Consider the following 25,906-nt stretch of genomic DNA (forward strand, 5'->3'; position numbering starts at 1 on the left):
GGTGTCCATGTGCCCCGGCTGCTTCCCTTCCTCCCCGTGCCGGTGCCTGCCATCCCGACAACCTTACCGCAGCTCAGCGCTGGGCTTGCAGCCCCAGAACAGGGCTGTTCCCACCCCGCAGCGTGGACCGCTGGGCCCAGGGGAGGCTCGGAGGGGGCGTAGGCAGAGCCGGCGGGCAGCCGGGTGCGAGGCTCGAACCCGGGCAACGCGGCCCGGTCCTCCAAAGCCATAGAGAGGGCGGAGGGAGCGGTTAGACGCCTTCCCGCCGAGCGCTCCCGGAAGTGAGGGCGGCGGCGGCGGTTCCCATGGAGATGGAAGATGGCGCCCAGGAGTGAGTGCAGGGCGGCGGCAGGCCGGCCCGGGAGGCCGCGGTCCGGGCCCGGGGGACAGCGAGGCGCGGGGGAGGGGGCCGCGGGGCGGGCTCGGGGGTGCCGCCGAGCCAGCCAAGGCGCAGCGGGGCCGGGAAGGGGGTGCAGCGGGGCGGGGGCCGGGCCGGGCCCTCCCAGCCCATGGCCGCCTTGCGCCCGCAGGCCGCCAGCGCTCCTCGGCACCGCTGCAGGTCCTGCTTTTCCTCAACGGGTGGTACAGCGCGACTTACTTCCTGCTGGAGGCCTTCGTCTTCGTGTACAAGGGTGAGCCCCCCCACCCCGCCCTCTCCGGCCCCCCAGGGCAGCAGCTCCCCGCCCTGAGGCCCGGGGCGTGCTGTGGGTGCGGGCCCTGAGGGCAGCGGTGGCTGTGCCCGCAGTGCTGCTGCTGCCGTACCCCTTCACCAACCTGGTGCTGGACGTTGTGCTGCTCTTCCTCTACCTCGGCACTGAGGCCACTCGCATCTTCTTCGGTAAGTCCTGGGGACAACGGGGTGTCCCCCCAGGGTGACACGGGGCTGCAGAGCCCCCGCAGGAGCTTGCTGGGGCACAGCTGGGGGTGCAGTTTACCGTGTCCCCCCACTGCAGAGTCCTGAGGGGGGGCACTCCACTTCTAACCGCACACCCTGCAGGGTCCAAAGGCAACCTATGCCAGCGGAAGGTGCCGCTCTCCATCAGCCTGGCCCTGACCATCCCAGCAGCTGTGATGGCAACCTATTACCTGCTGCTGCAGACCTACGCCCTGCGCCTGGAAGCCATCCTCAACGCCACCCTCCTGCTCTTCTATGCCATAGAGCTGCTGCTGGGCATCTTGGCGCTGGTCTCCTTCTCCAGGTACTGTGGCTGGGCCACACCATGCGGGGAGCTGGGTGACACCGGGGCACCGCAGGAGCTGGCACACGAGCTGCTAGGCTGGTTTGGTGCCAACACATCCCCTTCTTTCCTTCTTCGCAGTGTGGATTCGTACTGAGGCCTCGTGCCGCATCAAAGGACTAGGCATAGAGCAGCACAGGTATGCGAGGCAGCGGGCAGCCGGCCGGCTGCCAGCTCCACCTCCCAGGCTGGCCCCGCGCTGGTGCCCACGGGCAGGGATCCCCACCCTGCCTGCTCTCCGCTTCGCCCACAGCACATGCAAGCGACCTGCCAGGCAGTACCCAACCTGCTGCCACCCAGGATGCGGCCCCCAGGGCTTGTGAAGCGCAGGTCAGTTCGAGGTACGGAGAATTATTTTTTTTTTCTACTGCCTTCTCAGAATAATTCACTATTTTCCAATAAATATTTATTTTTACCTGGTGCCTGGGCATGTGGCTTCCTCTGGGGCAGTGGGCTGGGCGTAAAGCGGTCAGGAGCTTCCAGCACCACACCACTGCCCCACAGCGCTGCCTGAGGGGTGCAGGAGCCCCCTAGAAGCCTCAGAAAACAATGAGGGCCATGGACAGCAGGCACAGAGGCACTAACAGGCCCCACATACTGCTCTTCCCTCCCACACAGCCACCCTAAAACACTCCCACCCCACTCATCACCTAAAAGACCATCATAGGGAGGAAACACGACAAAGAGCCCTACAGCGCCATATAAAAGATTGACAACGTCATCAAGTTTATTACACAATTTTCAACCTATCAGAAAGACAAACAAATCTAGTCACTGCGAGCAGGAGGGGCAGCGCCTCGCTGGGTGGTTAATAGGGGTTTGCTCTGCACTTTTCCCCACTATTTTGAAAGAAACTAAAAATTTGTGTCGTTAAGTAAAAAAACAGAACTCTCCCACCGAGCGCTTCCCCCAGCAGTCACCCGCTAAGCCGGCACCTCATGGTACTTTACAAGATATTTTTTTTTTCTTTCTTTTTGTGTTTGTTTGTGGGTCATTTCAACCTAAAAGACCTCCGGAGCCAGGTTTCTCCTGTCCAGCAACAGTTCAGAGGGTGACACTGCCTGGCTGGCAGCCCCTGGGGCTGACACCCACCCTGGAAATCACCCCACGTCTCCTCAGCTCGCCCCGACCCTCATGGGCTCTCTCTCTCCTGCCAAAGGGACCCACACTGGGCCTCACAGCCTGGAGAGACACAGGGCTGGGGGGGGGCTCCTGCGCAGCTGCCCACTGCTCTGCACAGATAGTCCCCTGCCCACCACCCCTGGCCTGGCCTGCGTGACACAACTGAGCTGCCACTGTGTGTGGAACTGCCGCATTGCCTGTCAGGAAAGGGCGGCTGGGGCGGGGACGACAGCTGGGGAAGGGACAGCACCCCAAGCACCTGTGGGGGACAGGTGGTCCCCGAGGGCAGCTGGCCGGGGGCGTTGCAGCCTGCCCTGCCTCTTCCACTTCCTCTAAAACAAGGAAGGTGCTGCAGGAGAGCCTGGCTCTGCGCAGGGCCCTGCCGCACGTGTGGGAGACGAGTGAGCGCAGAGGTGGCATGCCGCCAGGCAAGCCGGAGGGGAACGCCGGGCGACCTCCAGCTCAGCCCCAGCCCCCGCGCCCCGGCACGCTGCTCCTGGGCAGAGTGGAGAGGGCGAGCAGGGACAGCAGGCCCACAGAGGGGATAGGCTGTGCTTCCTCTCCAGCAGGGGCAGAGAAAGGAGCGTGGCACCGTGTCCCGAGCTGGGACTGCTGGGATGATGGGGACAGGAGCGTCTCCAGACAAGGCCAGAGGATGGTATGTGGCAGAAGACCCTGCACCGCTTCCAGCGAACCCAGGCAGGGGGTCGGGAGCCGTGTGCCTCCAAGCCAAGGGGTCCGTCCCCTCCAGCCACCCCCTGAAAGGGCTCACAAACCTCTCTCCATGGAAAAAAAGCACCATTTCTCTTTGGGTCCGGGTGTCCACAGAGCGGAGCAGGGCGGCCCAGGCGTTCCCCGGCTCCCCGCCTCTCCCCGGGAAGCAGCGGCAGCGTTGAGTGCGGGCAAGGGCTCAGGCCCCAAGGCCACGAGGTGTCGGTGGGAGTCCCGCCGGGGCACGGCACGGCTTTCCTTGGGCACCCGGAGAGCTGGGGGTGGCGGGGAAGGGGCCCAGGGGTGGGGGTAGAGCGGCCTCGGTCACGTAGTCCTGGTCGAGGTGAGGAGATACGAGTCCATTAAAAACCACTTACTGCCAAACTTCCTGCAGGGAGAGACAGAGGAGCAGTCAGAGCAGCGCCGAGCCCCCTTCCCGCCGCCTCAGCCCTCACCCTGGGAGGGGACCCCCAAGACCCCACAGCAATGGCACGGTACATGTGTCAGCGCCTCGGCACCAGCTCACCTGTCTCAGTGGTGCCGGTCCCTCTCTCTGTCCCTGTCCCGATGCCGCTCATGCTCCCGGTTCCTCTCCTGGAAATAGTCCTCGTGCCGATCCTCACTGTGGAGCAGGTCCCGGTGTCGCCGGCTGCTTTCACGGGACCGGCTGGGAGAGCGCTCCCGAGATCGGTGTCTTTTCCTGGGGAAAAGAAGAAAAAGCTTTTGGTCACCCCAGGGAAGGATCTCGCTGGGGTGGGGTCAGAGACAGCGAGCAAAGCCCCACGGGGGGGTACAAACGAAGCCACCCCGGCACCGCTGGTACCTGGAGGAGCTGCTGCTGGCGCCTGTGCTGTAGGACTTGGCTTCAATGCCGTGCAGACAGTCTTTGAGGGACGAGAGGAGGACGCGGCACCGCTCATCGTTGGCGACGCGGGACTGCTTGATGACAGCGATGGCCGTGAGGAGGGTCTCGATGGCGTCGCTGTAGTCACCTGGGGGGGAACGGAGCAGGGCTGAGGGATGTGGACCTGCCGTGGGATGGGGTGGGGGGGGACACAGCAGGAGGGGAGCGCAGGAATAAAATCACTGTTACCTGCGCTGGCGCCAGACACTGCCTTGGAGATGGCGCTGCTGGAGATCGCCCGGTTCCTGTTCATGATCTCCTCAAACTCCACTTCGCTCACAGGGGGAGGCGGCGGGCCGAGCTCCCGGCTGCACAGGAGGCACACGTGGGGGTCAGCATAGCCCCCCCCAATTTGATCGAGAGGCATGCAGCTCCCCTCCGCCCTGTCTCACCTGCTGTGGTTGTAGGGGGCCACTGCCTTGCCGTAGGTGTCTGGTGGAGGACCCAGGGCTGCGTTGGGTGGGGGGAAGAAGGCGGGGTTGAGGTGCAGGGCAGGGGGGACAGCTCCCGGGGGTGGCACAGCCAGGTGGGGGGGCAGTCGAGGCGGCGGGGGCATGAGATGCTGGTAGTGGATGCCAGGTGGGGGTGGGGGGACGCCAAAGCCGGAGGAGAGGGGTGGTGGGGGTGGCATTGGCGGCGGGGGGAGCCCCATGAGGGGCAGGGCAGCGGGGGGGGCGGTTGAAGAAAGGCAGGACAGAGGGGGGTTTCTCCACACGGGCAGGCGGCAAGGCATTCTCTGTCGGCGTGGCACGGCCGTCCACTGAGTCCACGGAGTCTCGGGAGTGGGCCCTCGGCGGCACACCTGCAAGCGGCACAGGAAAGAGCCATGAGCCGTGGCCGGAGGGCCTGCAGGTCTCGGAGACCTCCTCCTCTTCCTCCCCACCCGTGGCAACCAGCGCAAGGACCATCCTCTCCCGCAGCCCCGTGAGATCTGGCCTCGGGAGAGCTCAAGGTGCCCAGAGAAAGATCCAGCCAGCCAAATGTAGCCTCCGCTTCCAGGTGTCTCAGAGAAGGTACCAACTCTCCAGCAAGACCCTGGCTGCCCGCACGGTGCCCCCAGGATGCTGCTCTCGGTCAGTGGGGCTCTGCAGAAGCCGCTGAGCAAGCAGGTTACAGGGACAGAAGCGAAAAGCCACAAGAAATGGCAAGAGGTCCCCAGCAGAGAGGTCGCTGGGTCCTGAGTCCCTGAAGATGTTAAATGACCCGGAGAGCCTGTGATCCTCACAGGGGTTCAGAAAGGCCTGAGCGTGGAGGAACACGAGGGGACAGAACCCAAGTGCCAACAGCAATGGAGCTGCTGGAGGAAGGAAAACTCGGTGCCCATCGGCCCTCAAAGAGGACAGGAACCCTCGCTGTGTCCAAAGAGGCTTAGAGGATGAGACAAGAGGAACGATGGAGGGCACTGCCTCTGCCTGAGCCTCTCAGGGGAGACACAGCTCCCCACCAGGCCCTGCTGCTCTGATGGCACCAAATGGAGCAATTTTTGGGCACCGGCGCTGCCGAGCTGGCTGCCAAGGGTTCATGTGAGCGAAGCTGCGCCGGCAGCAAGCCGAAACTCAGCCTCCCTGTGCCCGGGGGCAAAGGGTGAGAGAAGGGAACATGCCCTGCTCCACCAAAATGCAAGGGCAGGTCGGGACATGGTCGAACAGCGCATGGCGCTGCCAAGCAACAGATCACCACGGGCACTGGAGCTGAAGGAAGGGTGTGAAGGTGACAGCTACCCCACTGCAACTCAGCCAGGGTGCTTCAGGAGAAGGGCTTTCCTTGCATGAAACGGGCCATGGGATCTACAATGACCACAGCTGGCCAAGACCTCCTCATACACGCTCCTGCCAAGACAGTCCCTGCGGCTCCACAGAGCCCCCCGGCATGGGGCTGGGGCGTCACATCGCTGCGGAGTGAGGCGAGGACCACCTATTGCCATTGTAGAAAGCCCACGGCCAGGCCCCAGCTGGAATACTGCGTCCAGTGTTGGGCACCTTACCTCCGCAGGGATGGACAAATTCTGGAGCAGATCCAGAGAAGAGCTACTAATAGATATGGAGGGTCTTAGCTATGTTGATAGGCTGAAGAGCTTAAGCCCATTCAGTTTGGAGAGGAGGAGGAGGAGGCTACGAGGGATCTTCGCAGTGTGTGAGCACCTAAAAGGGGATCACAAAGACTCGGGTCAGGATCTAATCAGACTCAGCAGCAACAGGAAACAACCCCCAGAGACTCCTGGCAGTGTCCCCCCCACCCCAAGGTCTCGGTGGGTTCAGCCTGACAGCTCTGCTGGGGACCTGCGGGACCCGTGGGAGCTGCCGCGCAGCGTGGAGCCCCCCCCGACCCACGGCGTGCCTTCGCCTCACTCACGTTTGCGAGCCTGCGCCTCGAACTGTGACAGGTTCTGCCGGGTTGCCAGCCTCACCTCCACCTTGTCCCCATTGAGGATTTTGCCAGGCAGAAGCTCCAGGAGTTTATGAACCGAGTTCTCAGAGGCAACCACCACCTCTGCGTACCTGTGGCAGAGCCCAGAGGTCAGCCAGCAAGAACCAGCCCCCAGGAATTCACCCCCTAGCAGGGGGTAGGGACCCCTGGCCAAACCCTGGCAGAAAGCACCCCGGCACCACCTCCCGCTGCCTTCCCTGGCAGCCAAACCCAGCCTGGTGTTACATGCCGCCTCCTCCCTGCCCCGTGCTGTTTGGGAGTCTCTGGTTTACTATCCATCCCAGCTCCAGGCACATCACCTGTGCCAGCCAGGAAAAGCACTGGCTGCTCCCTCACTCCCCACAACACAGAGGATGTGGCCACAAGGGCCTGGCTCCCCCACTCTCCCGCAACCCCCTCGGCTCTCACCCTTTTGACTGGCCGTTGGCTCTGTTCTCTGCGAATTTCAGCTCCACTACATCGTAGACACCAACCGAGCGGATGGTCTGGATCAGCTGCTGGTCAGTCGTCCACTGAGGGGAAGAGGGGAGAGGCCGGTGTCAGCTCACACAACCCATTGCAGGGCCTGGTGCCCCCCAGCTTAACCCAGACTCAGGGGGCTGGGACACAGCGCTGGAGTACAGACACCCTCAGAGCCCCTACAGGGAGTTTAAAATCAACCTCGAGTCTGAATCAGGCCCAGTGCATGGCTAACAGAGGTGCCTCTGTTCTTTGGACAAGACAGACCCTTCTCAGAACCGATCCCATATCCATCAACAGGCGAAGGGGACTCGCCTGCGCAGCCCCCAGGATGGCAGAGCCAGGTGGGAGCAGCAGTCGCCGTGAGGCAGGCACCACAGGTGCTGGTCATTTGCCCCAGACTGGACATGAAGCCCCTCAGGTCTACAAACTCCTTTTCCCCCGAGGATGACAAGGTCAAGCCCAGCTCACAACCTGGCTTGGTACACTGGGTCAGCGTGGATTGAGGAGGAACAGCACCCCCAAAGAGCCCTGCAGCCCCTCGGCGGTTTCTCTGGAGGACCTCCACATGCAGGAGACCCAAACCGCCCACACCGGTGGTCTGGAGACCCCCCTCCCACAGGCAAGCACAGCCAAGGAGCGATCACACTCACCCAGGAGAAGCTGCCCACATAGACGGCAGCTCTCTTATTGCGCAGCCCGCTGTAGGTGTACAGGATGGCGGGAGATTTGCTGTTGGGCTTGGGGGGTGGCTCCTGTCGGATCTCCGGGGGCGCCTCCGAGCTGCTGGTGCGGCTTTCGGGGGGCTGCGAGCTGGCTGCTAACACGTCGTCGTAGAGGTCCATCTGATCAGCATTACTGAACTCAGAGTCCTGCGAGAGGAGACAGCGTGAGCTCCTCCGTAGGGGGGAGACCCCGCGGGTGAAACCACAGCTCAGAAAGAGACCTGCGGGCTCTTAGGAGCCAAAACGGAGCTCTGCAGGACCACCCCATTCTGCCGGAGTCCTCCAACACCCCCCAGCAATGACCGTCCAGCAGGAGCCAAATCCCAACCACCACAGGCGATGCTTAAAAGTCATCCCACAGTGCCACCCTGCCATGCTGGAGGCTGCGGGTGAGCAGCGCTGGAGGTCACAAAGCCTCCTTCAGTTCAAAAGCAGCCGCCCCAGGTCAGCGAGCACTGGCGCGCACGAGCTCTTCTGGGACAGCACGAGCCGAGTCCAAAGGTTTCGCGCCCAAATCACTTGTCTTGGGTCGGTTCGCAGCCAGAAAGTAGCAAATCACTGCCATGAACCAAGCCACCGCAAACAGATCCAGCGCCTGTTATCTCACAAGCCACCTCCCCATGCCGAGCCCTGTCCCCTCCCTCCAGTGTCACGCCACCATCTCTTTGACAGCGTGGCCCTCTTTCAGCGCTTCATTTTCGCAATGCAACTCCCCCCCTGGCCCAGCAGACCCCTCTCAGCACTGTACTGCTCTTCCTTGCTAGTGGCAAAGCCACGCCGTGCCCTGGGCTTATGGGCACCCCTCACTTGTGCAATCCACGCCAGCACCTGCTCTTCCTCCTGGGCAACGTGGAAATCCCTCTTGCACGTCCCCACTCCAGCTGCCCAGCTCTCCGACCGGCCAACGCTAATGCAAGCCCCACAGCAACAGGATCAACACCTCCTTTCCCCAGCAATGAGCATTACTGGCACTTAGAAACCAGGGTGATGGGCTCTGCTTCATGATCCTTGGCATAACGCTGGGGCATTTTTGACACATAAGGAGGTGGAGAAGGGAGGAATACTCCAGGAAGCAGAACCACGAGGCTTTACCCGACTGGTGACCTGTGCTGGCTTGATTTTCCTCCTCCCAGCTTCAACTACAAGCCTTTTGCTTTTCCGTCCGCTCTTCTGCTGAGCTAAAGCACCCGCCTCGCACAAGCAGAGGACTGGCTCACTAGGGTATCAGCTGGCCCGAGCAACGGGGCAAGACACAACTTGCTGCTCGGGGAGGCTACCAGGAAGCAGCACACCTTTTGTAAGCGTGTGAGGGCAAGAGTTCAGTGGTGGAAAAACCAAACGGCCTTGACAGATGAGCCTCTCGCTCCTTGGCAGGCACACGTTTCACAAGTCCAGCCTGGGGGTTCCACTTCCACCGTCAAACCCTGCTGGGCTCGCAAGCTCGCTCATTTTTGGGGCAGCAGAGCCCTCTTCAGGGTAGGAGCCACACACGCCGCCTGCACACACAGATGCACACACGCCGCCTCCCCTCGGCGGCGCAGCCTTTCACGGCGTGAACCAGCCGCCGAGGAAGCTTCTGAGCTGCGAACTCAAGTGTCCTAGATCTGCCTTCCAATTCCCACTCTGTTCTGGGCTATATTTAATTTGGAGTGTACAGTGAGTGCTGTGTTTACTACGGATCTTCAAACTAATTGCTCACCCGGATTCAGCATGCGCTGATCATCATTTCATGCTACAAATTACTATGTTAGGATCTGTCCCACGGGAACAACACACAGGTCCTGCGCAGCACAAAAACCAGTGGTTCTGCTCCCAAATTTTTAATTCTAGGACTTCAAAGGCAGTTCGGACAACATCTTCTGCTAGAGATAGTGCAAGGTGATTAAATCCCCTGCACTGTGATGGTCAGGGGACAGCACATATAAAACACAGCCCTTTGTGAGCTCAGGGGAGAGGCAAGGAAGGGTGCGCAGCACACAGCTTTCAAAGGGTCACAGAAATACATAAAAATCAGACCGTTTTCCCCTAGATACTCTTGACAGCAACGTCCATTTCTAAGGCAGGTTGTAACTTCTGCATCTGGCTATTTCAGCTGCAGAGCTGATGAAAAGATTACAAGAATTTCAACTGGGAGCAGTATTTTTGCACTCATTCTCAAAACAGCTCAACTGTTTGTTTAATCCGCCTCCCACACTCCTACTCCCCCCAAATGCCTTTGGACATGGCCCAAGGCTGGAGGATTTCTGCCTCAAAGTTTCAGAAAGTTGAGAACAAAAACAGGGGGGCTAGAGGAGAAATTGCTCAGGAGCCCTCAGTTATGCTACTTAGTGGATGCTTCAGCTTGGGAGTGATTAGACATCCTCTGGGATGTCTAAAAATGCTCTCCTTTAAAAACTGACAGCTTGACGGGAAGCTGGTGTAGAACTACTCACAGCCTAAGCACTCACAGTCCACTCTGCTGGTCTCTGCCCCTGCTGTCACACCAAATCTGCAGACCATCACTTGAAGCCCATGGTAGCAAGAGGCTTTTGCATCACCCGCTGCCCCCCCCAGCAAACACCTTCGCTGCCCTTCAAACCCCGACTCGACAAACGCGCTCCGAACCCACACGCGACAACTTGCCACATGCACAGGGATGAAGCCAGGCACCGGCGGTAATTACCACGTGTGCTGTGGGATTTGGAACCACGCCGGTGCCTCTGGTGTGCCACAGGGGCCGTGGGGCAGCCACAGCACCTTCCCACCATGCTTTGATCCCAGGCGTGGCACCATGCACAGATTAACTCTGGGTTTGTTTCCACCGCCACACGGCCCAAGGTGGACAGGTTGCTAGTCGGCAGCCTTGATCACCACCTCCAGCTTTAAGAAGCCTCCATCTACTTGGCCGTGTCAAAGATCTTTTGTGTACTGTCCCTCAAACCTTCCAGCTAAATTTTTCCATGCAGTTTCCCACTGTGCAGCCAGGCTTGCTCCATCCTCCTCTCAACGCTGCTTAACTTCTTTAATCCCAAAGATCCCCCAGTCTTGACCGAGACCAGACCAGACCCATCAGAGACCCTCTCAGCTCTCCAGCAGACATTCCCGCGTCAACTCAGGCCACTGCTTTTGTCACCTTTCTGCTCCAGGCTTCCCAGGAGCCGAACCTTCATGGGAAAGCCTACCTGCAGGCACAGGCAGGACAGGCAGCGCTGGCCCGTCTCTGCAGAGCGCCTGTGACGCGGCAGCGGAGTTCTCCCATTCCGTCCTCCCACCTGTTCCTTGCTCATGGGTTGTCCGCTGAGACAGTACAGACTTTCCAGCTCACACCTGCCAACATCACAGCTCTCCTTCTCCAGACAAAAGATGTCATGTCCACGTTCACTACTTCCCTTGGGCGCGTTCAGAGTAATTGCCATAAATGAAATTTCCTCGTTATTCTGTGCACTTCAAACCTCCAGCCCAGCGACCTCCACACATTTTCTTGATTTGCACCTTCCACCCTTATTCCTGCAGCAACCCAGCTCTCCCTTCCGCTCCCAAATCCAGGTATATCTATTTCCCAATTCTGCCAGAAGCAAACTGCATGAAAACATACAAACTGAGCCCACTCCTAAGCCAGAGCAGTTCCACGTCATCCCAGCACAGTACTAGATAGTTTAACTGGTGGGGAATTGGGGAGTTTTTCAGGAAGGACACAGAAAGCAGCGTTCCAGTCGGAAGGTGTCCAGGCAGGACTGCCCGGCTGCTACAGGCAGCACAGACATTTGCTTTGCAACTCACCTTTCTCCTGAGGTTCCTGTTATTTGGGCAATGTCACAGCCACCTTGGACCCTGCCCTTCTCCGGAGCAACAGCTCTCAGCAGAGAACTCCTGCTTCTTCCGAGGAAAGCACCTCGCAGTCCCCTCAGCCCCAAGGCAGGTAACGCAATTGCTGCCATTTCCCCTTTTCCCTGAAGGTCTAACCCACAGCATCTCCTCACCTGAGAACCTCCCGCCTCCTCAGAACAAAGGCTTTGTCACCCTTAGCTCCTCTTCAGCTCTCCAGGAGCTCACAGTGATTCCTTCCTCTTTGGATTTTGCTTCCAGTTCATGCAGCTTGCCCTCTAGCACAGACCAACTTTCCTCCATGGGCTTTTCACAAAAGCTTTTAATCTTCAAACATCCATGTTCACTTGCTCTCCCAGATGCCTGAACTCTCTAAAATCTGCTTCTCTAACAGCTACACCCTGCCCTTCTCTGTCACTGCTTCCTGCAAGTCCCACACAGCCCCAGGGTGGAAGAGGTGGCATCTCTCCGGCCGCAGCAAATCCCCACTAGAGCTTCCCAGCCTCAGCGGTCGCATGGGTTTGGCGCTCCGGGTCCCTTCACTGTGCAGTTCCCTGACAGTGACCAAATCCAGACTGGAAGAGTCTGGATTTTTCGCTTCTCCAACCAGGCTGCAACTTTCTCCTTCGATCCCTGCTCATCACTGCCGTGGCAAATGTCCTGATCCAAACCTTGCCTCCCACTCTCAAACATTTTGTGACCAGCCCTGTGTTGAACCTCCAGTGAAACCCGCAGAAAGACCCTTTGCTCATGGCTCGAGGCAGCAGCCCCCAGGATTTAGGAACGCCCCCAGCCCTCAGTTCCCCACAGGGACTCTCCAGCACTGTGCCACCCTTTCCAGGGCACACCAGTTGCACCTCTCACCTCCGCTTAATGTGTCTACCTCAGCCGGTGGGCACGTCCACGCTAACCGCTGCAGCGCCTCGCTAACGAGCTGGCCGATGGCAGTGACAGTGCTCCCTCCCAGAAGGGGAGACTGGCAGCCCCAGTCCCACGGCCGGACGCATGGCTCACCTGGTTGAACTCCTCGTCGGCGTAGATATCAATCAGATCTACTCCCTCGGACATATTTCCAGAGGTGGGAGCAGGAACCCGGACTGGGACCGGGGTGAGGCAGGAAGACGGAAGGTGCACTGCAGCGGGGGGAGAACAGGGTCAGCGAGGCACCGGAGACACTCTGCTGCCCTCCCTCCAGCCCCCTCTGTCCCCGTCCCCCCTCCTAGGACTGTACCCCCCACTTCCCTGCAGGAACCGGCCAACCCCCCAGAGGGACCCACAGTCTCAGCCCACAATGGGGGCACAGAGCCCCGCACCCCCTGCCTGGGTCCCACCCCAGGGGGCAACCCCACCTCGCCCCCCCTGCTCCCCCGGCTGGGGGCTACCCTTGGGGAGCAACGTCACCCCATTTCCCACAGACCTGACCCGACCCACCCCTGTGGGTAACAGCCCCCCTCGGGGGTCAGCCACAACCGCCCCCCCCCGGGGGTCACAGCCCCCCCCCAACCCAAACCCAGGTGCACCGACCCCCCCGCAGGGTGAAACCCACCCCGGGCAGCCCCTCCCCAACAGCACAGCCCCCGGCGGGGAGGGAGGGACCCCCCACCGCTCCCCCCAGCCCCCCGTCCGCCCGAGCCGGGCTCCCCCTCCGGGGCAGTGCCGCCGCCCCCCCGGCCCACACCCCCCCCAACTGCCACTGGGGCCGAGACCGCCATAACGGTCCGGCGCGGCGCGGCCCGGCCGAGCGGCGGAACCCAGAGGGGTGCGGGGAGGGAGCGGGGGGTCGCGGCCCCCCCCGCCCGGCCCCGCCCGTTACCGCCAGCAGGCCCCGAGCGCGCGCGCCAACCGCGCTCACCGCCACCGCCAGCGCCGCCGCGCTACACCACGCCCCTTCCTGCCAGGGCCACGCCCCTTCCGCCCCGCCCCACTCACCCCCCCCCTCCTAACCTCCTACCCTGCCATAGAGTCGGACCGCCCGCTGTCACAGAGCGGCCCGGACGGAGGCTAGAGGGCCCGCGCGGGGCTATGGCGGCGGCTAGGGTGAGGGGAGGGGGCCGGGACTGGAGTCGAAGGGGGTGTTACTGGGAGCAAGGGGAGTCTATGGGGAAGAGCTAGGGGCCTGGGAGAGGCAGTGGGGTCGAGGGAGGCTCTGGGGGCAACAGGGTCGCCGGGTGGTGGGTGGGTGGGATGGAGGTGTCGAGGGCTGTGGGCTGGGGGGTCGGGGGGGCAGCAGGGGCTGGGGGGCTGGGGGCTGGGAGGATCAAGGGCAGCAGGGCTCGGGGGGGTGTCTATGGGATGCAGGCAGCAGGGTCTGGGTGGGATTGGGAGGCAGTTAGGGACAGCAGGGTCTGGTTGGAGTGGGATGGGGGGATTTGGGGCAGCAGGGTCAGGAGTGTGTGGGATGGGGCAGCAGGGCTCGGGGGGTGGGGGGCTGTGGGATGGGGGCAGCAGGGTCTGGGGGCTTATGGAATGGGGGAAGTTATGGGATGGGGCAGCAGTCTGGGAGGGTGTGGGATGGGGGATCATGGCCAGCAGGGTTTGGAGGGGCTGTGTGTGCTGGGAATCTCCCTGTCCCCACTGTACTGGGGCAGCCAGGCCTGACGTCCCCTGCGCTCTCCGTGTCCCTTTCACAGCTCTGTTCCCTGCCCAGGTGGGCTCTGTGCCGGCACGTTTTGGGGCCAGTGAGCCTGCGGCGTGGCTACCGTGGGGACTCCCCGACAGACTCAGGGAAGGATGTGCTGGAGATCCCCTTGCCCCCCTGGCAGGAGCGTCCTGATGAGCCACTGGAGACGAAGAGAGCCCGGCTGCTGTATGAGAGCCGGAAGAGGGGGATGCTGGAGAACTGCATCCTGCTCAGGTGAGATGCAGGGCACCCATCCTCCCTCCCAGCTTCTCAGCCACCCTCCACCGCTTGTCTGCCTCCCCACTGTCTGTCCTTCCCCACAGCACCCTGACCGTTTGCCCACTGCAGACAGGGGCGGGCAGGGATGCCCTGTGCTTCACAGGAGAGATACCATCAGCCCTGGAGAGCTAAGGGAGAAAGGCCAGGCCAGGTGAGCGTAGCTGCCCTGTGGTTCAGCTCCTTAAAGACATCACAGGTTTTTAATTAAGGAAGAGCCCCGAGCATTGCAGGAAGGAGTTTGGTGGGGTAGTGCACAGCCACAATCCAAAACCAAAGGAGACGTGATGTTGCTTGGGGGACAGAAGGTAGAGAGAAGGTGTGAGCCATTGGATAAATAACTGCAAGAGCTTTGCTTACGTGGGTTTGGGATGCAATGATCAGTGTTGCTGCTGGGCAGGACAGAACAGAGCCAGAGGCAGCTGGAGGCATCTGAGAGCTCTGAATGAAACTCCTAGCTGGTGGCTGAGCCAAAATCTTTTGGGAAGGGTGGATGTAATTTATGGGATGTGCAAACGAGACAAGGCCAAGCTGGGTTTCAGGACTGAAGCAGTGTTTAATGGAGAACAGGGTGGCTTAAGGCAGAAGGCAGGTCTGTTTGCACCCAGCTCCTCCATGTCTTCTGGCATCGTGCAAAGAGCTGGGTGCCAGCCCAGTTCTTCCTCCAGTCACCCACACTCATCCTCATACATCCTCTCTCCAGCCTCTTTGCAAAGGAGAACCTGAACCGCATGAGCGAGCAGCAGCTGAACCTCTACGACCGGCTCATTAATGAGCCCAGCAACGACTGGGACATTTACTACTGGGCCACAGGTACGGTGCCAATGCCTGTTGCCCTGCCTGCTCTGGCACTGGGACATCGGCCGAGGCAGTGCCATTGCCCCAAGCCATGGGAGCTGGGATTGGTGTGCGGGTGGTACTGGGTGCTTTGGGACTGGATGGAGCAGTTCTTTAGCTGCCCTTTTCTGTTTTTACCGCAGAAGCAAAGCCCACGCCGGCTGAGTTTGAGAATGACGTGATGGCTATGCTGAGGGAGTTTACCAAGAACAAGAAGAAGGAGCAGAGGCTGCGGCAGCCAGACCTGGAGTACCTCTTTGAGCCGCCCCACTGACAGGGGGGCCATCTTCTCCCTCCCCATCCCCTGGAGAAGAGGAGGGACACCAGGCCCTATGGAAATGCTACTGCTGCCCTCCCTGTGGCCTTCCTCTTCCTCTGGCAGCGGCTCCCTTGGACTCTCAGGGCATGATGAATAAAGCTGTGGCTGCTAGCCCTGCTGCTCCTGCTGTGTCGTGAGCTCAGGCCTCTGCTCTTCAATGGCATTGGGAGTGGGTGCTCAGGGGAGGCAGCAGCAATCTGAGCTTGTTCCGGCACGTGCCAGCTCACTGCTATACCCAGCTCTTACCTGTCTCTTTGAAACCCTTTTTCTGGGGGTCCGGGAGACTATGGCCCCCTCTGCAGAAGGTTGAACTGGGGCACCCTGCTCCCCTGGTGGCCTCCGCAGGGTATCCCCACCGGGCCAGCAGTCTCCGGGCAGCAGTGACAGTCTCTCTGTGGCCGAGGTCCCCATTTGTCACTGTGCCAGTTGCTAGGAGACAGTTCCCATCCAAGCATTCACTTCTGCTGGGACATTCCACAGCCAACCGTGGCGCCTGCCTGTCCGTGTCTCTGCCCGGGTGCTAGGCTGCAGTCCCTGTCACAGGACTCGTGTGCCATGGGCCTGGGCACAGTCTCCTCAGCGAAGGCACACACCAGGGGAAGCACCAACCTCATTAACTTCAACGCCACGAGCCATGCGTTGGCCCATGGTAGGGTGTCCCAAAGGCCTTCCCAGAGGTGGGGGGTGCTTGTTCCCAGGGCTGGGCCCCATCTCCCTGCTGTCACCCAGGCCAGCTCCGTATTCCTCCCTGCCTCAGCCACCACATCGTCACCGGCTACGTGTCCAACAACCGCTCAGCCATCTCTTGCCTGATCTCCCCGCACAGCACAGCGGAGGGGTAGGTACCCCAGCTATGGGAGGGTGGGGGGCAAGTCTTGGGTCCACTCCATCACAGCCACACTGGCCTCCCACTGCAGCCACTGCCAGGACACCACCACATCCACCACTGCTGAGCACTTCAAGCCCTTCTGGTTCCCTGATGGCCGGAGCCTGCTGCCCTGGCATGTCCACCAGTCGGTGAGCAAGTACCTCCAAGAATTCCCCCCTTTCCTGCCTCCGCACCGGGGCGCTGAGTCCCCAGCACACGCAGCTGCTCCAGGTGCCCCCCCAAACATTCAGGGAGCATGGCAATGGGAGCTACTGCACTGGTCCTGCCCAACCAGGTATGTTTTTGGGGATGCCCATGGTCTCAAGGCCAGCTCCATCTGCAGAAGGTATTGGGGTGCTGGTGGATGTGGGGACAGCTCCATCCTCAGGAGGGTTTGGGGGTTCACTTGTCCCTGGGCCAGCTCAATCCCCAGGAGGGTTTGGGGTGCTGGTGGTCCTGGGGCCAGGTCCAACTCCAGGGGTTCCAGGTCATTGGTGGTCCTGGTGCCAACTCTGACCCCAGGAGGTTTTGGGGGTGTCTGAGGCCCCCTGCCCTGTGTCACCTATGCCTGCCCACCCCCTAAAGGCAGGGGCACAGGCAGGGCCCACAGGCTGCATCCAGCACTGTGACACTAGGTAACACCACAGCTGGCTGCGGGGCTGAGTGCAGACAGGTCTGGGGACAGGGCTGGGGACAGGGCGGCTCCTTCCCTGCCCCGTCTACTCCCTGCAGATGTGCAGAAGGCACAAAGGAGCAGTCTGGCTTCACCAGGGCCACCCTGAAGAGTGACAGTGTCCTGCCAGCTCTGCCTGCCCAGCCCGTGAGCCCCCACCCCACCAGGTCCCCTGTCCCCCACCAGCCCCCCTGACCTTCTGTACCCCATGGGACACTTTTTTTCCCTCCCGCAGCTCGGCATTAAAGTCACCACGACGGATTACCTGCCCTCCATGTGCAGCCACGTAAGCAGGGCGAGGCGAGGGGGGGTCTGTAAGGTGAGACCCCCAGCAGGCAGAGCTGAGGGGCAGGTGGGGGACGTGGTGTCCCAGCTGCCCTATCTCCATCCTCCAGCAGGGCGAAAAGATGCTCCCGGTGCTGCCAGCAGGCTCCGAGAGAGGCAGCAGGTTCAGGCAGGAGGTGCCAGGCTCCCTGGACAGGATGGTGAGCAGGACCCCATCCCACCCCCCACCCCCTGTGCCCTCTCTGTCCTCACCTGCTGTTCCCACGCAGGGCTTGCCCGTGGTGGACCACCCTGTCCCACGCATCTCCCGAGGGCTGCAGGCACCCCGAGTGACCCAGGTTGCCCAGCTGGGACAGCAGGGTGCTGGCAGGAAGGTGGGTGCAAGCATAACCCCCTCCCCATCCCCATCCTTATGGGACCATGTACCCAACCCGCCTCCATCCCCCAGGAATTGTTGGGGTTCACCATTAACTATGGCCAGGACGTGACCCCCCACCCGACCCGGTTCACCACGGCACCAGGTAAATTGGGAGTGACTGTGGGAGTGGGGCTTGCAGCCCCCGGGGGGGCTCCAGCCTCACCACTCTATTTCTCCTGGATTTTCCAGCCTGGTGTTGGCGAGGTCCGACCTGGATGCCAGGATGTGTGGGGGGCATCCAGCCCCAGCGCCCCAGCGGCTTCAGCACCAACAACCACCCCACCAGGCTGGAGGACATCGGTGGCCACCTCGTGGCGTGACCCCCCCGGGGTGACCACCGATGCAGCAGCACCCCGGGGGTCTCAGCCCCCGGCTTCTTTGGGGGACACCCAGTCCCTGACAGAGAAATGAAGAGTGAAACCCAGATATCCTGTGCACGATGTCATTGTCACCCCCGGCCCCCCGAGACCCCATGGAGGGGCTGTGCCTGCCGCAGCTGTCATGCGCCCCAAAGGCTGGCAGGAGGATTTGGGGGGCCAGGGGTGCCGCCTGGCCAGTAGCCACTGGAGGGCTGTACAAGCCCGGCTTTCCGCTGGCTTTGGGATGACACAGCTGATTTGCGGCAGGGAAAATCCAGGCAGGGCTGGCTGGGGTGGGCAGCGGGAGGAGGAGGAGGAAGGAGACCCCCAGCCTGCCTGGCAGGACCCAGCAGGGTGGGCAGCCATGGCATGGGGTTCGCTTGGGGGTCTTGGTCCCTACCCTCCCTAGCCACGGGGAGTGCAGCCAGGCTTGGTGGGGTGAGAAATGGAGGGAGGGGCTGCAGCAGCTCCCTGGGGGTCCCAGGGAGGTGGGTGATCAGAGAGGGGCCCAGCACCCTGGGAGATGCTGACCCCCGGCTGGCAGGGGTCCGGCTGGGCAGGGGAGGGGCTGGGAGGTGGCGCTGCCTGGGGCAGGGCAGGGAGGAATGGGGCAGGGCAAGAAAGGTGTAAGGGCAGGGAGGGGCAATAGTGGGGGGCAGGCAGGGCAGCACAGTGGTGGGGCACGGGTGGAGTGCAGGCAGGGCACAGGCAGAGCAATGGTGGAGTGCAGGCAGGGCACAGGCAGGGGAGGGCACAAACAGGGGAGGGCAGGGTAGAGGCGGGGTGCAGGCAGGGCAGGGCACAGATGGGGTGCAGGCAGGGCAGGGCGTGGCCATGTGGGCGTGGCTCCCCGCTGGGCGTGCCCACCGCCCAGGTGCCCCGCGGGGCGCGGCGCCCCGCCCCGCCGCCAGGCCCCGCCCCCGCGCTGCCACTGGCCGCGGCCGTTACCGGGGCGACGGCGGCGGCGTGCGCCCCGCGGCGGGATGGGGAGCGGCGGCTCGGCGGGGCGGGGGGCGCGGCTGGCGGCGGCCGAGGGGCCGGGGGGCGAGCAGCACCTGCTGGAGGTGCGGGGCCGGCGGGTGCCCGAGGCCCTGTGGGCGCAGCAGGAGCTGCGGAAGCTCTACCTGGGCGACCTGGGGCTGCGGGAGCTGCCGGAGGAGCTGGCGGACCTGCAGCACCTCCGCACCCTGGCCCTGGATGGCAACGAGCTGCTGGAGGTGCCCGAGGCCCTGTGCTACCTGCCCCGCCTGGCCTACCTCTACCTGGGCCGCAACGGGCTGCAGGAGCTGCCGCCCGCCTTTGCCCAGCTGCGGGGCCTGCGCTGCCTCTGGCTGGAGGGCAACTTCCTGGCGCGCTTCCCCCGCGCCCTGCTGAGCCTGCCCGAGCTGCGCAGCCTCCAGCTGGGCAACAACCGCCTGGCCCGCCTGCCCGCCGGGCTGCCCCGCATGGCCGGCCTGCAGGGGCTCTGGCTCTACGGCAACCGCTTCGAGGAGTTCCCGCCCGTCCTGCTGCGCATGGCCCGCCTGCACCTCCTCGACCTGGACCGCAACCGCATCGCCCGCTTCCCTGACCTGTCCGGCCTCCCCACCCTGCGGCTCCTCTCCTACGACCACAACCCTGTCCGGCAGCCGCCCTGCGTGGGAGACGCCGTGCAGCTGGTGGGCGAGGGTGCGCAGGAGTTCATGGAGGCGCGGCGGGAGCGCCTGCAGAGCCTCCAGCAGCAGGAGGAAGAGGAAGAGGAGGAGGAAGGCGCTGAGGCGCCACCGGCGGCCCCTGAGGATGGCTCCCCGCTGCTGGAGGACCGGGAGGGCAGCTTCACCGCCCCACCGGGCTCCTCAGGGGAAACCTGAGCCACCGCGCTGTAGCCGTACACCCACAGGGATGCACCTTGGAAGGATGGGGACCCTCCGCAGGGCTCCCAAGGACTGCTGCCACCTCCCAGCTAGGGCTGGGGAAGAAAGAAGGTCACAGCCTCCGTGCAAAGGAAAACATATGATCTGAGGGACCGGCCTCTCTCAGTCGGGACAGCAGAAAGCTGCCTCCTGGATCTGCAGGGCTTGTGGGTCACCGCTGGGATCCACAAGCCCACCACCTTACAGCATCCCACGTAACCGCAGGGTGCCTTGGATGGGGGAAATGGCCTTGATGGGTGACCCCACAGACCCCACTTGCCTGCCGGGCAGGCCCTGGCAGGCAGCACGGTGCTGCTGAAAGCCAGGCATCCCTGCAATGCCTGCCCCGAGCACAGGGGCCTTCCTGCCACATGCTGCAGCCACCTCCACATGCATCCTTTGCTCCTGGCTCTGTGGGGCAGGACAGGAAAAAGCAATGCCGTTTGCATCCCTTCCGCATGGACCCTTTCACCCTGAAGAGCAGCAAGGTTTGAGAGCAAAGACGCAGACCCCTTCTCACCCCTAGACCCCTGTCTCACTGCTGGAATTGGTCTGGAGGAAAGAGAGTTTTCCACCAGGCTTCTCCCAGCCGTCAGGGTTGGGAAGGAGCTGATGGAAACTCCACCTGGGCACAAGCACTGCCTGTCTCGAGCCTGGAAAGGTTTTGCCTCTGTACAGGAAGAGGAGTCCCAGCTCCGGCTCTGTCTGCCCCAAAATGGGCACCAAAGCCCAGGCTGCCGCCTTGTCCTTCCTCTTCCCTTCCTTCTGTGCTGTCTGTACCAAACTCAAGCAATAAAAAGCACAAACCCAAAAAAAACCCAGTGTGAGAAAAAGGTGGTGGGGTCTCTTCTCTGGGGGCTTGTGACAGGGAAGGGCCTGTTCGGCAGCCCCTTGAAGCGCAGCAACATGTCCTGGTGCAAGACCAGCAGCTCCTATTTTTGCCATTCAAGGGAGCCCTGTTTTCCTCCGCCTGTCTCCATGCCGTGCTCCGGCTCTCTGCTGAGCCATGCTGGTGCGGCAGGGAGCTTGGCCACACCGGCACCAAATGCTCCTTCTGAGGACTGGGGCTTGTTGGAGGTTTCAAACCGCGCATCCGCTTTTAATTGCGAGGGGTTTGGGTTTGGTGGCTGGGAGGCAGCCAGCGCTCCTGCCACATCCTCTTCCCTGCTGGCAGGGCAGATGCTGCCCGGCTTTTTCCCCCCCTCCTCACTCTGCAGTGGGAACCGCGGCTATTTTAGACCCAGTGGAGCATCCTCATCTGCGGGATGCTCAGGGCCTGTCAGTGCAGGCCCTCCAGCAGCTCAGGCTGATGAAGCCCCCACCTTTTCAGCGGTAACATGGTCCCAGTCCCATTCCCACTCGCAGATGGTGGATTTGGGGCTGGGCAGGAGCTCAGTTTGCTCTTCCCTTGGATCTGGGTCTGCTCATGCAGGGACAGGGACAGGCTGTTGGTCCCTCTTGCCACCCCAGCAGCCTTCACCGTTGGAGCTGGTTGTGAACAGGGGGGTCAGAGCATCCTGGCATGGGGCACAGCCAGTCTCACATGTGGCACCCTGGGGTGCTGATTGCAGCAAGGGGGGCTTCCAGCACCCAGGGGTGCACTGGGGACGTGCCATTGATCTGAGGTGCTGCTGCTTTGCCTGGCGAAGATGTTGCTGCTAATTAGCAGGTAATTATTCATCGCTTCTCAGGGTGCTGGCCCTGGTGGGGACCCACATGACTCCAAGCCCCAGCTATGAGCGACACGTGCATTTCTGGCACAACTCATCTGTTGCCACTAGCTCCGTGCAGACCCCTCCAGCCAGCCTGTGCTCGGCAGGGAGAGGGGTGCAGGTGGCCCTGGGTGCCACCAGCCTGTCCCCACAGCAGAGGCTGGATCCAGATGCTCTGACACCTGAGGAGGGGGCTCCCTGCCTGCCTGCAGCCTTTTCCCACCACCTCAGCCTTTTGCAGCTCAGGCTTTCATGCTTTGACTGGGAAAGGAGCTGGGTCGTGGTCCAGGCAGTGCGTTGGCAATCGGTGCAGTGACACGAGGGCCGGGAGCTGCTGCAGTCAGTGGAAACCTCACACGTTCCTGCTATGCACAAGTATTTCAGGGATGCTGGCATTGTTGAGCCCCAGCGAGGCGTGCGCACAGTGCATCATCCATACGTCTGTCTCTATATATATCCCTGCCTACTCTCCCATCCCCGCGTACAACGGTTTGTGGCCTCGCCGCAGCTGGGATCACGCTGCTATTTCCATCTGCTCCTGCTGGCTGCAAACACAAAGGAAAAGCTCGAGGATTGCTGCGGCTCAGGCTGGCTCCATGCAACAGGAGCACCGGGATCACTGCGCGGGGCCAAGTGTGTTTTCTTTTTGCTGTGTTCAAAGATATAGCATGATAAAAGCAATCCGGCTCTGGCATAACAGCCCAGACAGTGGCCAGGCTCGGCGGCACCGATGCCGCCAGTAGCTTGTTACTGCCAAAATTTCCAGGTTTGTCTCAGCTGGACACAAACCGGAGCCCAAATGGGTGCAAGCAGCAGCGCCCTACCCTGCACCAGGACGCAGGAGCTGGCCTGGGGACAGCTTTGTCCCCTGCTGTCACCAGCCCCTTCTAACACTGCATCCCCGTACTTGAAAGGTGGATCTGGAGGGATGCTATCCTGGGCACAGAGGACATGGCTCTCCTGCCATCGCCGCGTTTGGAGTTTCTTTTATTTATTCAAGACCAGTGTTCAGTGAATTATTTAACACGGCCACTCGAGCCTTTGCTGTTAATGGCAGGCAGCACTTGGGCTACCAGGCAGCTGCTGTGTCCCCTGCCTCACACAGGCAGCTGCCCAAGATGTGGTCGCCCACCTCTGTCCCCTCTCCCCGAGTCATATCCTAGTCCTCACCCAGCACGTCACTCCTGGGCACCCAGCCCCGACCCACCAGCACAACCCTGCCTGGCTGGGACTGGCCCTCACCCTTCTGGCCCAGTCACTGCCCACGGGGACCCACTGGCTGTGTCACCCAGCTTGGTGCAGGCTGGGGGACCCCAAAGCCCCGCCATGGGGACCCCAAACTAGCCATGCTCCCACACCACTCCTGGGAAACACCTCCCAGCACAACCACTGCTGGCAGCCACCTCACCTTGAGCAAGAGGATGAGCTGGCACTGTGCCCAGGTGGCCAAGGTGGCCAGCAGCCTCCTGGCTTGTATCTGAAACAGCGTGGCCAGCAGGACCAAGGTGGTGAGCATCCCCCTGCGCCGGGCACTGGCGCAGCCACCCCTCAAGCCCTGGGTTCAGCTCTGAGCCCCTCACTGCCAGATGGACATGGAGGGGCTGGAGTGTGTCCAGAGCTGGGCAGGGGGCTGGGGAAGGGCCTGGGGCACAAGGCTCTGGGGGTGGGCGGCTGGGGGAGCTGGGGGAAGTTCAGCCTGGAGAGGAGGGGGCTTGGAGGGGATCTGATCACTCTCTACAGTTACCTGAAAGGAGGGTGTAGGCAGGGGGGGTTGGTCTCAGCCTAAACATTTCTGTGATTCTAAGAGCTTCTTGCTAGGGCTGCAGTTAATGAACCCTCATTAATTGCCCTTGTTAATGTGCCCAGCCCTGCAGCCCTTGCAGCTTGGCCAGGTGGTCTGGGCAGCCCCGGGCTTTGCAAGAGGCATCTTGCAAGAGCCCCCCAGGATGCTCCAGGACAGGGGCTGTCCTTGTCCCCTCCCTCTGCAGAGACTCTTTGGAGTGCTTCACCCCCTTCGCCCCCCACATGTGCCCCCTTCACCAGGAGGTTCTCGAGCATGGCCTGCTCCATCCTCCTCCCTCCCTTGCAGAGGGCTGCTTATTGCTTGGGAGGGCGATGCTCAGTGCTGAGGGAGGGATGCTCGGTGCTGAGGAAGGGATGCTCGGTGCTCAAAGAGGGATGTTTAGTGCTTGGGGGGGATGCTCAGTGCTGAGGGAGGAATGCTCAGTGCTCAGAGAAGGATGCCCAGTGCTGGGGGGGGACGCTTAGCCAGGTGCAGGTGACGTTGTGCCCCCTGTCCCCACTCTGACCAGCACTGGCTGTGGGCACAGCTGCCAGGGGACCACAGGAGCTGTCCCCAATGTTCCCCTGAGCCCAGAGACAAGGCACGCTGGCAGTTACTGACTGTCCTTTATTACTGGGAACAGGGGCTGCCTCCAGAAAATGAGGGGCCCCGCTCCCCAAAAATAGGATTCTGCAAAGAAGGCGTCCTGACCCGCGCACCCCGGCCCTCGCCTCCCAGCCTCCCCGCTGTACCAGCCCCGGCCCTGCTGCCAGGATTAGAAAAGGGGGCAGCTGTCCACGGCCACCCACACAGAGCAAAGCCACTGGCAGCGGGGTGGCATCGCCAACTGGGCATCCCTTAGCTCCAGCCGCTCGTCAGCTGGTCTAGGCTTTTGTCTTTTTTTTTTTTTTTTTGTCCCCTTTTTTTTTGTCTCCTTTTTTTTTGTCTTTTTTTTTTTTTTCTGTTTTTCTGTATTTTACACACCAGTTGGATGTTACCGTCACATGAAGAAGAGAGATACCTGAACAAGATAACGGCTAAGAGCTCTAGAGTTAAAAATGAACACACAAGCCCCAGGGAGCTGACTGCAGACAAGAAATCCTTCCTGGGGGAGCGGGGTGCCCCAGGGGCGATGGGGGGCACCCCGCTTGGCACAGCCTGCCATGGTGCCCTGGCCCTGCCGCCCCTCAGCTCCGGCCCCTTCCCCAGGCATGTAAATCTCTTCTTTTATGTTAAAAAAAGAGAGAATATGATAAAAATACAAATGTCCCTAAAAGCATTATTATTACTGTAGTAGCAGTATTATGACTTCTCTCCAGATTGTCCAAAATCGTCTAAAGAGGGGACTGTAGGGCTGCCGAACCCTTCCTGGCCGCAGCCATGGGATGGTCCCGCTGCCACCTTGTCCCCAGGTGGCTTGTCCCCACGTAGCCCGGAGGTGGCAGGGATGTCCCCCTCGGCAGGAAAAGGAACAAGCAGCCAGGCACCCCGGGGACTTTTGGGGGATTCTGGTGCAGGCTCCCCCTATGCAGTGGAGAAACCCCATGGAGCACCTTGGGGGTTCAGCAGGTGTCCCATCCCCCGTCCCCCCCCCCAGCACCCTGTGTCCCCGCACAGCCCGGTGGGGTGGCACTAACGCTCGCAGGGACGTGCCTGCTGTGGGGTGCGCTGGGTGCCTGTGCACGGGCTAGGACACGCTGTGATGGCGGGGACGGGGTGAAACACTCTCACGCTGCAAAACCAGCACCCCGGCAGACAGCCCCCAGCCTCGCTGGCATCTGGGGGACAGCTTGGTGACACCCCACCGTGTCCTCCCTGCGGGTGCGGGAGGGGTGAAGGGTGGTGGGTGCCACAGGGGCAACGGGGGGAGTAGGAAGACTGAGGCTGGGGGACCCCTGGCCAGGTGGGGTGGCTCTGTGCCGGTGGGCACCCAGCTGCCTTTGGGCTCACTGTGGGTGCCCACAGGTGGCCGTGCCCTACCTGAGATGGCTGCGGAGATGGCAACACCCACCCTTCCTCTCCTCCAGAGGGCTCGGACTACGGGGATGGATGGTGCCACCCTGCAGCCAGCCTGGAGGGGCTCCACTTACCCAGCATGGGAATGGCAGGACACCCTGGGAGCCCCCACAAGAACACACAGATGCTGGCCACTGCATTCTCATCTTGTGCCAGTCCTGGTGGAGGACCAAGAGGCACCATTGTCACCTGCTGGGCATGGTGACAGGCAGGGACGTATCCCATCACACCCAGTGCTGCTGTGGTCCTGCCAGGAGCCATGTCCACCATGGTGAGCCACCGCTGGCCCTGCTGGCGCAGGGTGGTGGGGAGGACCCGCAGGGTGTGACCCTGCTGGGTTACCCCATCTGTCACCCCCCAGGAGCCATCCCGAGCCCCTCTACCTCACAGTTCCAGGTGGGTCTTTCCCCGCTTTGGGGAGCCCCTGTCCTGGTAGCTTCAGCCCTGGGGAGCAAGCA

The 25,906-nt window shown here is 61.8% G+C and overlaps 5 protein-coding genes across 6 annotated transcripts; 4 read left to right on the plus strand and 1 right to left on the minus strand.

Annotated features, from left to right (window-relative positions):
- The first annotated feature begins 92 nt into the window (after positions 1–92).
- Positions 93–1,653, plus strand: TMEM216 (transmembrane protein 216). Its single transcript, XM_040609710.1, has 6 exons — positions 93–331; positions 531–632; positions 746–838; positions 998–1,199; positions 1,320–1,377; positions 1,492–1,653. Exons 1-5 carry the CDS (start codon positions 319–321, stop codon positions 1,333–1,335), a joined length of 426 nt encoding a protein of 141 aa, XP_040465644.1. The 5' UTR covers positions 93–318; the 3' UTR covers positions 1,336–1,377; positions 1,492–1,653.
- Positions 1,654–1,940: 287 nt separating this feature from the next.
- On the minus strand, positions 1,941–12,575 carry CPSF7 (cleavage and polyadenylation specific factor 7). Its single transcript, XM_040609650.1, is given in 10 exon segments — positions 1,941–3,459; positions 3,598–3,771; positions 3,895–4,063; positions 4,165–4,283; positions 4,368–4,648; positions 4,650–4,777; positions 6,328–6,473; positions 6,811–6,914; positions 7,515–7,733; positions 12,405–12,575. Coding segments are annotated over 9 exon segments (1,389 nt in total). The 5' UTR covers positions 12,459–12,575; the 3' UTR covers positions 1,941–3,459; positions 3,598–3,602.
- A 745-nt stretch (positions 12,576–13,320) lies between these two features.
- SDHAF2 (succinate dehydrogenase complex assembly factor 2) lies at positions 13,321–15,553 on the plus strand. 2 transcript variants are annotated; one of them, XM_040609709.1, is made up of 5 exons: positions 13,321–13,427; positions 14,021–14,244; positions 14,359–14,440; positions 14,990–15,099; positions 15,267–15,379. In XM_040609709.1, exons 1-4 carry the CDS (start codon positions 13,413–13,415, stop codon positions 15,056–15,058), a joined length of 390 nt encoding a protein of 129 aa, XP_040465643.1. In that variant the 5' UTR covers positions 13,321–13,412; the 3' UTR covers positions 15,059–15,099; positions 15,267–15,379. The 2 variants fall into 2 exon arrangements, with proteins under 2 accessions (XP_040465643.1, XP_040465642.1); XM_040609708.1 differs by lacking the exon at positions 14,359–14,440 and having other exon boundaries at positions 15,267–15,553.
- A 108-nt stretch (positions 15,554–15,661) lies between these two features.
- Positions 15,662–18,099, plus strand: PPP1R32 (protein phosphatase 1 regulatory subunit 32). The gene is made up of 8 exons (XM_040609685.1): positions 15,662–16,091; positions 16,172–16,280; positions 16,360–16,459; positions 17,219–17,269; positions 17,379–17,468; positions 17,538–17,642; positions 17,717–17,789; positions 17,876–18,099. The coding sequence occupies exons 1-8, from the start codon at positions 15,998–16,000 to the stop codon at positions 18,004–18,006; spliced, it is 753 nt and encodes a 250-aa protein (XP_040465619.1). The 5' UTR covers positions 15,662–15,997; the 3' UTR covers positions 18,007–18,099.
- A 929-nt stretch (positions 18,100–19,028) lies between these two features.
- On the plus strand, positions 19,029–20,378 carry LRRC10B (leucine rich repeat containing 10B). Its single transcript, XM_040609682.1, has one exon. The coding sequence runs from the start codon at positions 19,029–19,031 to the stop codon at positions 19,893–19,895; it is 867 nt and encodes a 288-aa protein (XP_040465616.1). The 3' UTR covers positions 19,896–20,378.
- Positions 20,379–25,906: the final 5,528 nt, after the last annotated feature.

The sequence above is a fragment of the Falco naumanni genome, chromosome 10 (assembly GCF_017639655.2).
Source record: "Falco naumanni isolate bFalNau1 chromosome 10, bFalNau1.pat, whole genome shotgun sequence".
Lineage (NCBI taxonomy): Eukaryota > Metazoa > Chordata > Aves > Falconiformes > Falconidae > Falco > Falco naumanni.